Source organism: Miniopterus natalensis, chromosome X (assembly GCF_054644295.1).
Source record: "Miniopterus natalensis isolate mMinNat1 chromosome X, mMinNat1.hap1, whole genome shotgun sequence".
NCBI lineage: Eukaryota > Metazoa > Chordata > Mammalia > Chiroptera > Miniopteridae > Miniopterus > Miniopterus natalensis.
The window spans coordinates 67,038,685-67,053,617 of NC_142103.1; the positions used below are offsets into that span (position 1 = coordinate 67,038,685).

At 41.7% G+C, this 14,933-nt stretch overlaps 1 protein-coding gene across 3 annotated transcripts; it reads right to left on the reverse strand.

Annotated features, from left to right (window-relative positions):
* Positions 1 to 6,484: 6,484 nt before the first annotated feature.
* CETN2 (centrin 2) lies at positions 6,485 to 14,805 on the reverse strand. 3 transcript variants are annotated; one of them, XM_016214079.2, is made up of 5 exons: positions 14,707 to 14,805; positions 13,640 to 13,798; positions 13,251 to 13,379; positions 8,809 to 8,946; positions 6,485 to 7,096 (listed from the first exon to the last, which is right to left on the reverse strand). In XM_016214079.2, exons 1-5 carry the CDS (start codon positions 14,803 to 14,805, stop codon positions 7,007 to 7,009), a joined length of 615 nt encoding a protein of 204 aa, XP_016069565.2. In that variant the 3' UTR covers positions 6,485 to 7,006. The 3 variants fall into 3 exon arrangements, with proteins under 3 accessions (XP_016069565.2, XP_016069566.1, XP_016069567.1); XM_016214080.2 differs by lacking the exon at positions 14,707 to 14,805 and adding an exon at positions 14,385 to 14,428; XM_016214081.2 differs by lacking the exon at positions 14,707 to 14,805 and adding an exon at positions 13,904 to 13,987.
* Positions 14,806 to 14,933: the final 128 nt, after the last annotated feature.

Sequence of the window (14,933 nt, forward strand, 5' to 3'; positions counted from 1 at the left end):
ATGAACTCTTTGAACAAATCTGGTGAAAATTGCCCACCTGCCTGTACCCAAAAATTGTGCATGTTGTTTCAGGAGATTTAAGAACCTCCCCTGAAGTGCAAGTGTCCCAGGTGAGGAATCTCTTTTCTACCAGTATGCCCCTAAATTGCACCACTGGGTTAATTGATGCACCCCCTGAACCCTATAGTTGAAGATTGCAGCCAAATTCTGAATTTATTCATTCAACAAATGTTTATTGAATGCCTACCATGTGCCAGGCTCTGTTCTAAGCTCTTCAGATATATTAGCTTATTTAATCCTTTAATTCTCATAGGTACCTTTGAAGTGAATTCTATTAATAAACTCCTTTTAGCAGATGAAATCAATGAGGTAATTTGCCAGAGGTCACATAAAGGAACTTCACTAGTCCAGCTCCGGAGACATTTCACCACTACTCATGGTGCCCTTCACAAGGTTGGTGTCAGTTCTTTCAGTTAGCCAGGTTCATCCCGAAAGCATTTCTTTTCAATTGTATAGAGCAGAAACAAGAACCTCTGTCACCTGCCTCTATTCACTCATCACTCCCATGCTTTTCTGACTCAGTTTGTAGTCCGCAGCATACCCATTAGACCTCTTTGTATGAGGAATTACACAAATATTTTTGCGCACACACACCATCTCACAAGGAGATGGCCTCACATCAATGTACAAGCTTTCAGACTGCAATGCCGAGCACCCCCACGTGCTCATGGATGTCTCAGGAGAGGCTATATCCAGTGTTCATGGAGTAAGGAGTTCTGCAGCAGAGATTGCAAGGCCAGGCTTTGTTTCCTCAACATGACCGTGTGTACTTCTGGTCAGGATACTTAAGGGAACAAAGAAAGTTTTCAGTAAGAGAGTAGGATGAACGAGTTTGCTGGAACTGCCAAAACACAGTACCCCAACTGGTGGCTTAAAAGAACAGAAATGTGTTGTCTCTTGGTTTTGGAGGCTGGAAGTCCAAGATCAAGGTGTCAGCGGGATAGGTTACTTCTGAGGCTGTAAGGGAGAATCTGTTCCAGGCCTCTCTCCTTGGCTTGCAGAAGACTGGCTTCTCCCTGTGTCCTCACATTGTCTTCCTTCTAAGCATTCCTTTGTGTCCAAGTTGCTTCTTTATAATAAGGACACTAGTCATTTTGGATCAGGGCTCACCCAAATTACTTCATTATAACTTGGTACATATCCTGTCCCCAAGTACAGTCACATTCTGAGGTATTGGGGTTAGGACTTCAACATATCTTTTAAGGGAACACAATTCAAATTATAACAAGAGATAATGATGAGGAAAAAAGAGTCATAGAAAGCTAGAATTCTTTAATGAGTTAGTAAATCCTTGCTAGTGGGTCAACAAAGTTGGTAAATGAGTAAGTCTGCCTGTGAACAGAGCATTATACCAGGCACAAAGCACAGCTATGAAGGAATCAAAGGCACGTCTGTGCTGTTTCCTTGAGAAATGTTCAGCATAGTTAGGGAGTCTCAGTAAGGCCCTGTAGCAGGTAAATAATTTTCCCTGCACACACTCAGAAATGCAAACATGTCCTTTAGTTCTCTTTTAATTAGGCCTAATTGAATATCCAACCGGACAAGCTATTATTCCATCATTGTCCACACCTGGTGGCTTTTCTAAGGGGGTCACAGCCCCTACAGTAATCTCTCCGCTATGTCATCCTTTCCATCATACTTGAAGGCTGTTTGGGACCACAGCCCTCTCCAGGCACTAAGAAGCTCCAGTTTGAATACACTGTTGGATTCCAGATGATTCAGTGCCTTGGAGCCTCTCTGTCCTGGCATTCCACCTAGTGGGAAGGGACATATCTGCAAGGCTGCTCTTTCAGAATTCCAACTGGGAAGTAGTCCACAAGTCCACTCTACTCTCAAACCAAAGTTTTTTCTGGAAGAAGGGAGCCCTGGTGGGGGGTGGGGGGGGGAGTTTCCTAAGAAGAGAAGAATACAGATTTGGGGAAAAGATGGGCATAGTATTTCATTAAGGTCAATAGTAGAGGCATAAGTACATGTATAAAAATGAACTCTATACCAAGGGTAACACACATAGGCACTTACTAAGGACAGAACAGTCCAAGTTAAGGAAAAAAGAAAAGCAGGCAAATGGACAGTGATCACTGGGATCAAGAGGGGTGGATTGGCTCTACATGAGTCTGTGGTGGGAGTGTCATTCATTGCATGCCCACCAGGTGTCTGGCACTACACTAAGCACCTGACGTTTGTTAGCTCCCTTTGACCTCACAGCACACTGTTTTCTAGATGAGGAAACTGGGGCTCAAGGCAGTTAAGTCACGTCTCCCAAGGCCATAGCTGCTGAGTAGAAGAGTTGGGATTTGAACCAGGTGTGACTTAGTCTGAAGGCCAGGCTCCTTCCTGGGCAAGGTAGTGGCATGAGGAAGATAGTACCACCAATCATCTTGGGAAAAGACAGGAGAGAGAAAGCAGCTAAGAAGACATTACAGAGATCCAAATTTGGTTTGAGATGGTGACTTAAGAAATGAAAAAGGAAGGGGTCGATCAGAGCAACTACTGTAGGAAATCTTGATGACACACCAGATGTTCAGGGCAAAGAGGAGAAAGGAAATGAAAATGATAGGCTCCAAACTGTAGCAACCAGAAAGGAAAGGGGAAAGGTAATGATTAAGGGGAGGCTCAGAAGAGAACACTGGGGGTTAGCAGGGAAAAGCTAGAGAAGAGGTGACTTGGCTTCCAGATATATCAAGTTCCCATGGCGATGTTTTTAGAAATGGGTCCGGAGCCCCTGTGAGAGTTTTAGGCACTGCTGATACCATTACTAGAATGCTGTCACTGCTTCACAACTGAGATAAATGCAGACTGATTACTTTTACTACAACTGAAGATGTACAGTATTCCAGCAACTTCTAGAATATAGGATGTTGAGCTGAGCTGGTCATGAGACATGGAATGGAAGAGGGAGCCACTTGCTGTAAGACACTTATCACAATGGCCCTGAAGGGCTAAGAAAAAAGTAGTTCCTGGACTGTGGGGGGGAACCTGGCATCATGAGGGCCATCCGGGAGCAAGCAGTTCTAATCAAACCGAAGAGTGACTGTGTAATGGGATGACTGTTTTCTTTGGAGGTGTGACTGAGTTGTAATCATCAGTAAAGCACTGTTTTGAGTGTATTACTTGATTATGCTGCCAAAAATCCTAGTATTTTAAAGTATAACAAAAACAAGAATTTAAAATCTGATAGAGGGTGAAAGGACCTCAAGAAGGCCCCCTAGGGCAGTTAATGTGCATTTCCACCATTTGGTGTCCAGTCAATGATCTGGGTCCAGCAGCTCTTCCATCTCTGAAAGGACAGGATCTGAGCTACCTTCCTTCTTTAACCAACTTCCTTAGATAGAATCTACTTAACTCAAGCCTGAATATGGCTACCAATGAATCCAACTGTTCCTAGCAATTGAAACACTTTGGAACAAAGAAAAGACTGATTCACCAGAGAATTCATTCAAGGAAGCTTTATATGTTCCTGAGTTACTAGGGAGGACAGCAAGGCCCCACAGAAACTGACTTCTCCCTCCCTATCTCTCTCACCTTCCCTCCCCTAAAGCTCCCATCCCCTCCATCACCCTGTATTTCTCCACATCCTCATAGGAACTGACTCCATCTCCCTCTCCATCCCCACCCCTCCATCCTCCCTCCTCCATCCTCTCTGCTCCAGCTTTATATGAAGGCACTTCTGCTCCCTCTCCATCCACATTTCTGCCACCACACTATGACTCTCTTTGGTCCATCTTACATCAATTAACTTTGGCTCCCTCTTCTTCCCAATACCCAGCCTAAAATGGAATGCCCCCCCCCCCCTTGCTCTCCATCTCCCCACACCCATACACTTCTCTATCCCACCCGCAGGAACTAACCTCTACTCTCATTCTCCTCAACTACACCTCATATCTCTCTCTTGCAAGCCCCATATGAAGTTACCTTTCCTCCCTCCTCCTCCCCCTACCCCCAATTCCCATAGAGCTCTCTGGTTAATCCTCATATAAACAGATGTCTGTGCTCTCTGCATCAAAACCCCACTCCCACTCCCCTACAGCTCTCTGGTCCAGTCTAACATGAACTGAACTCTGTACCCTTTCCCTTCCCATCACCCCCATCCCACAACAGCTCTCTGCTCAGGCTGAACATGAACTAACACCTGCTCTCTCCTCCTCCCCATCACCCCCAAAGCCCCTAAAGCTCTGGTTCATCTGCATGTGAGCTAACTTTTGCCCCCTTTTCTTCTGCCTTCCCCAATTACTCTTTTCTGTCCATGTGGATAACTTCAGTCCCTCTACTTCTCAGTTCCATCTCACTCCCCAATATCTTGCTGATCCATCCCCAATTAAACTGAACTCTGCTACCTCCCCACCCTACCCCACCCTACATCCCCTACATCTCTCTGGTCCACCCACAAGTGCTGACCCCTGTTCCCTCTCTCCCTGGCCGTCCCATCCACCCTCCAGCTCTGTAAACAATCCCCATGAGCTGACCTACCCTACCCTTCCTTCCCTACCCACCCAACATCCCCTAGATTTTACCTAACCACTCCCCCTACATCTCCCTGGTCCAGCCCCACAGAAACTAACCTCTTCTATTTATCTGTACCCTCCATCTCCCCAACATCTCTTGGCCCAGCCCCTGAGATGACCTCTACTTCCCTCCCTCCCCATCACCCTCCACTCACATCGTCTACACCTGCACTGAGATCTCCAACCATTTCCTCCCCATCCCTCTTAGCCACTCCATCTATCTGGTCCAATTCCCCACAAACTGACCCCAGCCTTCTCTCCATCCACATCCTCCCACTCCCTTGCAACTCTTTTCTGCCTCCACATGAACTGGCCCCAGCTCCCACTCTATCTCAATCTTCCCGAACCCCCTGCAACTCTGCTCCAGTCCCTCATCCACTGATTCTCTGTCCCTATCCCCTCCACTGAGCAACTGCCAATTTATCTTAGAATGGCTGCTGGGCATGGATATGGCCAGCACCTTATGCTAATTTTTATTCTCAGGGATAAGATGTTACTTGCCACTCTCCCTTCCCTCAATAGATGCCTGACTTTATTTCATTTATGACAACATTAACCAAGAGATATGTTTCCAGGGTGACAGTCAACAGTAAAATGGGGAGTAGGGCCCAATCTTTTCACTCCTTTCCAATATTGTCTTTTATCAGATCATATGACTCTTATTAGAAAATAGCAATATGACAAAGGCCAAATCCTCCCAAGAAATGTCAACTTAACTTTGGGGACAGTAATCATAAAAGCTTCATGGACCCAACTTTAACAACAAAACTTATGTGACAATACCAAAGGAATGGGAGTGAGGACACTTCTGAAATGTGTCCAAGGTGTCTTGGACACCTTGAAGCCAGGTCCTTTATGTATATTTTCATTGAACCCCCAACGATTCTGAGTTCAGCACAACTCTTGTCTCCATTGCATAGACAAGGAACCTGAGTTACCCAGAGAGGTAGCTTGCCTCAAATTACCCAGGAAGTGGTGGAGCCTGTGTGAGAATCAAGGTCTAAGGCTACTCTGGGCTCCTCCCACATGCCCCAGTGTTTCTCAAGGAGTGGTCCCTCTGCAGGGTCCTTCTGCAGGAGACTCATGGGGGGGGGGGGGGGCAAGTCCTCCAGGATGCCAGTGTTCAGGGACTGAGGCCCAGGGCCATACCTCTTTAACATGCTCCCCACCTAGGGTTGTTAGTTGAAATACAGGACACCCAGGTAAAGTGAAATTTTGGATCAACAACGAATAAACAACAGCAAAGTCCAAATGGGATATACCTGTATACTAAAAAAATTTGTTGGTTTCAAATTCAAACTGACCTAGATTTTTTTTATTAGCTAAATCAGGCAACCCTATTTCAGGACTAGTTTGAAATCCATTCTCTTCCCACCCTGTGTGGGTAAAGGAGCATTACATCCTTGTTCATTTTCCATCCCCCCTGGCCCTTCATGCACCCTACCCTCAGCCTGTAGCAGAGACCTTAATGCCATCTGCCAGGGATTCTCTTATAGGTCATCCCATGTAGGACCAGAAGGGAGCTGAACAAGGTCACCCAGCCCAACCTAGTGCAAATATTCTGAGACACCATCTAGCAAATAAACTGACCAGATATTGGCTGAACTAAACCTACTGTCATAATAACCTGGCTTTTCCCAATTTGTCCAAGTACAAACCATCAGTAACTCTTTTTTGGCCTTACACTTTGTCAAAACTATTTTTAGGGCATCATTAGGCTTATGTGAAATGGATTCTTCTAGTTTTGCACACCAACAGATTCACAAGGCAAAAAATAATTCATGGCAATAGCAAAGGATTATTTCATTTTCAGCCCACAGACTGGTAAGGAGTTTGGGATCTACCAGGCTGCCTTCAACACAATGGTTTAGAAGATTAACTCATAGTCAAGGCTAAAAAACTCAGCCTTAGAGAACAAAAGCTCAAAATAAGAAAGGCTTTATTTCAAGACAAAACAAATAGCAAAAACACATCCAAATGCAAGTGAGAGAGTTCACTGGATTTTTTTTAAAGAGAAAGCTGCACTCAGGTGTCAATTAAAACCAGAACCATTGAAGGGATGCCTGCTGCTTGTGGTGACACAGGTACGACACATGCATGTCTAAGAAGTCTTTCTGTGGTGGCATAAATGTGGGAATGCATGATGAGAGTGAAGCGATACAAGGCAGAATGGCAGATGGGTGAAAACTTTAGGACCCTTTTTCCTACTCTAGTGTGCTCTTGTTCTGCTTTGGAGAATTAAAGTAAGCAGCAGGTCACCTCACAAAGAACTTTATTGTCAAAGAACACTTGCAAAAGTCTAAAATAGATGTGAGGTTGTTACTAAAGTTATATAGGGAGGTTAGTGGGGAAAAACCTACTTATGTTTCAAAAACCAGGCTTCACACAATGGCAGGCACTAAATCTAGTTGTGTGTGCTTGTAGTAGAAAAGAAGAAAATAATCTCAATAAAGGCTGGTCTTTTTCATGATGCGCAGGAACTCTTGCTCATTGACTTCTCCGTCTCCATCTCTATCAGCTTCGTCAATCATTTCCTGCATGACAGTAAGGATGCAGGTTAGATTAATTCATAATGAAATTAAAATGTGACCAAGCAACAGGCTTTCATAATGCTCTGTGAATAGACAATTTTAGTCCACCCAATGCAAATATGCTTTTTATAATAGCTTGGTTCCTGAAAAGTTATCTGAGATCTAACTCATACTTTGTCACACATATCACCTAGAAGGGAGCTTGAAGGGGGATTCCTAAAGTCTAACATTGCAAGTAAAACTGTCCATGCGTGTATTTTTCTGGGAGCAGGGTTCATAGGTTTTTCACACTATCAAAAGAGAAATTAAGTATTCAGCAGAGGAACAAAAAACCACTAGTTTTCCTTCAAAGTGGTGCTTACATCAGACAAAATTTAACTCACAAAAGTCACCCAGGGCTCTCATATGCGCGGTACCAGGGATTGAGCCCACAATGGTGTACAGGATGACGCTCCAACCAACTGAGCAACTTGCCAGGGCAATAAAAGCCAATTTTAGTGATGACAAAATCTATAATTAAAACTTCAACTGTTCTTAAATTTCTTCACACAAGTGTTATAAATGATATTACTAATAACATTTGTCTATCATTTATAATCACATAGTTCTTTCATAAGACAAACTTGTAATATGGTGGCATACAAATAGGATACACTCTAACTATACCAAATCCAAACACATAGAAATTAACAGGTATACATTCAGATTTTTAAAAAATGCATTAGGAAAGAATACGACAGAAGAATCTAACTAGTCCTATGTATGAAAAATGGTCTAGCCTGTAAAACCTTAATAGGCTTGTAATATTTAATATTACAATTAGGTAATGGAACTTTTAAAAAGGTAACATTAGGATCATATAAATAGATGTACAATGTCTAAATTAGAAATAGTATGACATTGGGCAAATCACAAATGATAAACACTCTGAGCCTCAGTTTCCTCATTTACAAATGGAGATGATACCTACCCCACAAAATATTATTATAAAAGAACTCTATAAACTGAAAGGAATATACAAATATTAGTAATAATGGTTTTAATTAAAAAGTAGATCTATTATCTGATCACATCCAGATTACTGAAGTGTGAGCTTCATATTTTAAGAAAGGCATTCACTGTCAAGTGAAAATATGTGTAGAAAACTGAACTACAGAGAGAACTAGAAACCATGTTAAGTGTCAAATGGCTGAAAGAACTAAGAATGCTCTATCTACATCTAGGAGCTACTAGGCAGGTGGTAATTGCTTTCACATATTTAACCAGAAGTATAAATGGAGAAAAGATTTTGGTTTAACCAACCAAGAGAAAAAATGCTTTAACAATTGCAAGTTGCCCTAAAGAATCTCTCTACTATTACGAAGTACAGATTGGTAGTTACAAAAAAGTCACAGGGATGTAAAGTACAACACAGGAAATACAGTCAATAATATTGTAATAACTATGTATGGTGCCAGGTGGGTACTGGAAATATTGGGGGAACACTTTGTAAAGTACATGATTGTCTAACCACTATGCTGTACGCCTGAAACTAATACAAAATAATATTGAATGTAAACTGTAATTAAAAATAAAACAAAATAAAAAAGAATCTCCCTACTTACGAAAGTATTAAGCTCCCAAAAGAGCTCATTATTACCCATAAAGAAAAAAAAAAAAAAGTCACCCAGGGCTCCAAATAGGAATTCTGGGTTCCAGGCTGATGAATTACAAACCTGCAGCTCCTCATCAGTGAGGTTCTCGCCCAACTCCTTGGCTACGCGTTTGAGATTGTTAAACGATATTGTCCCAGTTTCATCATCATCGAAGAGCTTGAAAGCTTTCAGGATTTCTTCTTTGGTATCTTTCTCAGACTTAACAAGGAGAATATAAAACACATGAGTAGGAAAACTGCAGTTTCTCATGTCCTGTAGTTCCACTACTGCCTAACCCCTCTGCCCTGCCCTACATCATTGCATGGTCCTGGAGACAGCCTTCATGACATAGGTCCGAGAAGACCAAATATAATCCAGGGTAGAAAAGGAAGACAAATGAACCATCTAACACAGTAACTAAAAGAATTAGAATGAGAACAGCAAGAAAAGCTCCAAGGAAGTAGAAGGAAGGAAATAATAAAGATCAGAGCAGAAATTAATGACTTAGAGACTAAAAAAAAATACAAAACAATCAATGAAACCAAGAGCTGGTTCTTTGAAAACATAAATAAGATTGATGCACCTTTAGCCAGACTCACTAAGAAACAAAGAGAAAGGACAAAAATAAATAAAATCAGAAATGAAAGAGGTGAAATGACAGCCGGCCCAACAGACATACAAAGGATTGTAAGAAAATACTATGAGCAACTAACTATATGCCAACAAACTGGACAACATGGGTGAAATGGACAAATTCCTAGAAGCACACAACCTTCCAAAGCTGAATCAAGAAGAGGCAGAAAACACAAATAGGCTGATAACAACTAATGAAATTGAAGCAGTAATAAAAAAAACTCCCAGGAAACAAAGTCCTGGACCAGATAGATTTACAGGCAAGTTTTACCAAACATTCAAATAAAAATGAACACCTATCTTCCTCAAACTATTCCACAAAATTCAAGAGGAGGGAAAACTCCCAAACTCTTTTTATGAGGCCAGCATCATCCTAATCCCCAAACCAGATAAAGACACTACAAAGAAAGAAAATTATAGGCCAATATCCCTGATGAACATAGATGCTAAAATCCTCACTAAAATACTAGCAAACAGGATCCAGCAATACATTAAACAGATCATACACCACGACCAAGTAGGATTTATTCCGGGGATGAAAGGTTGGTATAACATCCACAAATCAATACATGTGATACATCACATAAACAAAATGAAGGACAAAAATCATATGATCATGTCAATAGATGCAGAAAAAGCATTAGACAAAATTCAGCACCCATTTTTGATAAAAACGCTCAGCAAAGTGGGAATAGAGGGATCATACCTCAACATAATAAAGGCCATATATGACAAACCTACAGCCAACATCATGCTCAATGGGCAAAAACTAAAACCACTTCCATTAAAAACAGGAACAAGACAGGGATGTCCACTTTCACCACTCTTATTCAACATAGTGCTGGAAGTCCTCACCATAGCCATCAGACAGGAAGAAAACATAAAAGGTATCCAAATTGGAAAGGCAGAAGTAAAACTGTCATTATTTGCAGATGACATGATATTGTACTTAGAAAACCCTAAAGACTCCATCAAAGCACTACTAAATTTGATAAATGAATTTGGCAAGGTAACTGGATACAAAAATCAACATCTGGAAATCAATGGCATTCTTATACACCAACAATGAACTTTCAGAGAGAGAAACTAAAAAAGCAATACCATTTACCACTGCAACTAAAAAAAATAAGATACCTAGGAATAAACTTAACCAATGATGTAAAAGACCTGTACTCAAAGAAATAGAGAAAGATATAAACAACTGGAAAAATATGCCATGCTCATGGATTGGAAGAATTAATACCATTAAAATGTCCATATTACCCAAAGCAATTTATAAATTCAATGCAATACCTATTAAAATACCAACAGCATATTTCACAGACCTAGAAGAAACATTTAGAAAATTTATATGGAACCAAAAAAGATCCCGAATAGCTGCAGCCATCTTGAGAAAAAAGGACAAAGTGGGAGGGATCACTTTACTGCACATCAAACTGTACTACAAAGCCATTGTAATCAAAACAGCCTGGTATTGGTACAACAACAGGCATATAGATCAATGGGACAGAACAGAGACCCCAGAAATAGATCCACGCCAAAATGGTCAATTAATATTTGACAAAGGAGGCAAGAGCATACAATGGAGTAAAGACAGTCTCTTCAATAAGTGGTGCTGGGAAAATTGGACAGATACTTGGAAAAAAATGAAACTAGACCACCAACTTTCACCATACACAAAAATAAACTCAAAATGGAAAAAAAGACTTAAATGTAAGTCACGAATCCATAAAAATCCTGGAAGAAAACATAGGCAGTAAAATCACAGGCATATCACATAGTGGAATTTTCACTGATACATCTCCTAGGGCAAGAGAAACAAAAGAAAAAATAAACATATGGGACTACATCAAACTAAAAAGCTTCTGCACAGCAAAAGAAAACAGCCTCAAAATACAAAGGAACCCCGCAGTCTGGGAAAACAAATTTGCCAAGGATGTATCTGATAAGGGGCTAATTTTCAAAGTGCACAAAGAACTCATACTACTCAGCAAAAGGAAGACAAGCAATCCAATTAAAAAATGGGCAAAGGATGTAAATAGACACTTCTCCAAAGAGGACATACGGATGGGCAAGAGACATATGAAAAATGCTCAACATTGCTAATCATCAGAGAGATGCAAATTAAAACCTCAATGAGGTATCACTTCACACCTGTCAGAATGGCTGCCATCAACAAATCAACAAACTGACGGGTGCTGGCCAGGATATGGAGAAAGGGGACCCTAGTACACTGCTGGTGGGAATGCAGACTGGGGCAGCCACTATGGAAAACAGAATGGAGGTTCCTCAAAAAATTAAAAATGCAACAGCCTTTTGACCCAGTGATCCCACTTCTAGGAATATACCCTAAGAATCCTGAAACACTAATCAAAAAGAATATATGCACACCTATGTTAATAGCAGCACAATTTACAATAGCTAAGATCTGGAAACAGCCCAAGTGCTCATCAGTAGATATTGGATAAAAAAGCTGTGGGACATTTACACCATGGAATACTACCCAGCTGTAAAGAAGGACCTTGTACCCTTTTGGACAGTATGGATGGACCTGGAAAATATTATGCTAAGCAAAATAAGCCAGGCAGAGAAAGACAAACATCACATGATCTCACTTATATGTGGAATTGAAAGAACTTAATAAACTGATGGACAGAATAGATTCAATGACATAGAAGCATGGATCAGACTGACGAATCTCAGAGGGATGGAGGAGGGTGGGGGGGTAGAAGGGGGAGAGATTAACCAAAGAATTCATACCCATATATGCACAACCCAAGGACAGGGACAATGGTGTGGAGAGGGACTGGGGATGGGAGTTGGAAGGGGTGGAATGCGTCACTGGGGAGAAAAAGGGTTATCTGTAATAATTTAAACAAAAAATAAACACACACACACACAGAAAAAGAAAAAGAAGACAAAGTCAATGACATTATTACAAACCCCAGAGGTTAAAATGGAACTTGATACAAGTACTGCACTTAAAACATTATTTCTGTACAAACCAATGAAAAACTGGACTTGTTTTTAAAATATAGGAGGAGCAGGGGGTAGTTAAAATTAGGGGAAATATAAAATAAGCTGGTATTAGCCCATGAAGAAAAATATAGTATGATTAGATGATTTCAAAGCAACAGAATTATTAGAGTAGGAATAGAGCTGAGCCCTGGAAAATTCACCTGAGATACTAATGGAGTTACTTTTCCACAGACAAGTAGAGCATAGATGAGCCACACTAAGAAGGAGCTGGGAGCCCAAAGAAAGAGCAATGGCCCAATGGGAACATACTTCCTGGGTAGGATGACATTCAGGGGAGTGAGGGGGTGGGATGACATATTATAGTCTCTCTTGACTTTTTGGACCCTTTAAAAGAGTGACACCTGAGAGATTAGAGAATGGGTGAATTAAACCTTGGAAGTGCTGAAAGGCCAAACACCCAGTGATGTGAAAAGCACAGCTGCTGAGCAATGGACCCTCAGGCTAAGGCTGCCCTGAATAACAATTGGGGAAAGAAGAATTTGGGTACAGGGATTTCATCTTGTCAAAACATGAGACACTGTAATATCCTGTAATATTGTTGGTGTTTATAGGTTTTAGTGCTTATGGTTATCACATTGACATACCAGTTAAAGAAAGATAATAGCAAAAAAGTGACAGCAGTAGTACCTTTACTACTTTACAGAGGGTAAAATGATTTTTTCTGTGACTTTGTGGCCTTGAAGAAAGCCAAGTAAAACTTAAGCATCATAATTCCCAGTCATAAATACTATCGTTTATTAGCTGAACTCACCCAGTTTGTATTAACTTTTCTTCTGTGAAACATTTTCATATCTAGATTCAAACTTGTCCATTATGGGTAAGAAATATGCTGACTATCTTAGCTAACTTACCATTTTCTGAGTCATCACAGTCAAAAAGTCATTGAAATTCATTTTTCCTGTCCCTTCCTTATCAATTTCATTTATCATTTTCTTAATCTCTTCTTTCTTGGGTTCAAAGCCCAGTGCCCTCATTGCCACCTACAATGAAAACAGGAAAATCTCAATATGCACATCTAAATATAGCAAGAGCAAAAATGACAGTGTTGAGAGCATTAAGCCAGCATGGGTACTCATTTTATTTAATAACACTTGGGGTAAGTAAAGATAGGAAAATAGTACAGTGCATTCTTCCCTTGTTACTTTTTTCAGGGAGAAGAGGACAAAAGGGGTAGAGTGGTGACAGGGAAAGAAGACAAAGAGGGAGAGGAAAGGCAGAGCAGGGAGTGTACAGGGCTTGCCTTAAGTTCCTTAACATCAATAGTCCCAGTTGCATCAGTATCGAAGAGATCAAAAGCTTGCCGGATTTCCTGTATCTGCTCTGCAGTAAGCTCTGGCTTAGGACTCATCCTTTTTCGCTGGGCAGTTGATGCCATGCTTGCCTTCTTAAAGTTAGAGGCCTTTAGATGTTTTACAAACACATAAGCACAATATTATGTAATGTAGTCCATATTTTACATAAAATAAAGACAATAATATATGTTTTTAAAGTACTTTATACCAACCAGTCCCAAAGCTTTGCTTAACTGGAGAGATAATAGGGTTTACTCGGGAGAACAATGAATCTTTCCATACACCTCTATCCCTCCCATTTTTTTACTATTGTTTCTAGAAGCAAGGAAATTTCTTGTTCTTTTGGAACATCCCTTATTGAAAATCACACCGAAAGAGAGCGAGCTAGCTAAGGTCCAGAGTGTGGATAACTGTACAGATAACAAGCTCTCCATGAATTGGGGGATCCTAATTCTAGAAATGTCCTTACAACGCCCACTCGCGGTATTCTGCTTCCAAGTACTCTTTCTGATTACTTCTAGATTTGGACAAATATTAATAAGATGTCTATTCTGTCGATATCGAATAATAAAACTCAATCCACTGGGCACATCTGTATGTGCCTTCCCCAAGAAGGTCAAAGCGTCTCCCGAATGGCCCTATATTTAAATTTTAAAATGCACGTTAACAAATATCATAAACCTCCCCAAATACCGTGTGGAAACTTTGGTACAGAGAGACGGCCGGGAGGCCAGGGTCTGAAAGGGGTAGGGCCTTAGGGGAACCCGGGTCTTCTTTGCCCTGGAACAGGTCGCCGATTGGCGGGTGGGGACGGGCTGTGGGTTAAGGGGAGCCAGTGGCGAATCACAGGCCTAGCAGGGGGGCCGGCGTCTCTTCCTTGCCCTTCGGAGGAAGAAATCGGAGGAAGGAGGGGCGTGCCAAAGCCCAGAACGGCGCTGGAAAGACAGAGGGGCGACCTAAACCTGGAAAGGGCTCAGCTTCTGGGCAACAGCGCGACAGGAGAGCTGGCACTCACCATCACCGACCAACGCCTCTCCTCGTTGTTACGGCAACCAAAGTACACACTAACTCGGCGCCGTTCCCGTCGCGCCACGCGCGCAGCCCTGGTCCCCATTGGTGACCCGCCCGCCGCCGCCGCTTGCCATTGGTGCAGAGCTGGAAAGGGTGGGACTAATCCGACAAAGGCCTTGCCCAAGGCTGGGAGCGGCGCGCTCTTGGCGTAGCCCAGACCTGATTGGGCAG

Coding starts and splice junctions, on each gene's coding strand:
- CETN2 (XM_016214079.2), bottom strand. CDS start 14,805: ATGGGGACCAGGGCTGCGCGCGTGGCGCGACGGGAACGGCGCCGAGTT. Junction 8,947..13,250: donor CTGTGATGACTCAGAAAATG/GTAAGTTAGCTA, acceptor CTCCTTGTTAAG/TCTGAGAAAGATACCAAAGA. Junction 7,097..8,808: donor TCACTGATGAGGAGCTGCAG/GTTTGTAATTCA, acceptor ACTGTCATGCAG/GAAATGATTGACGAAGCTGA.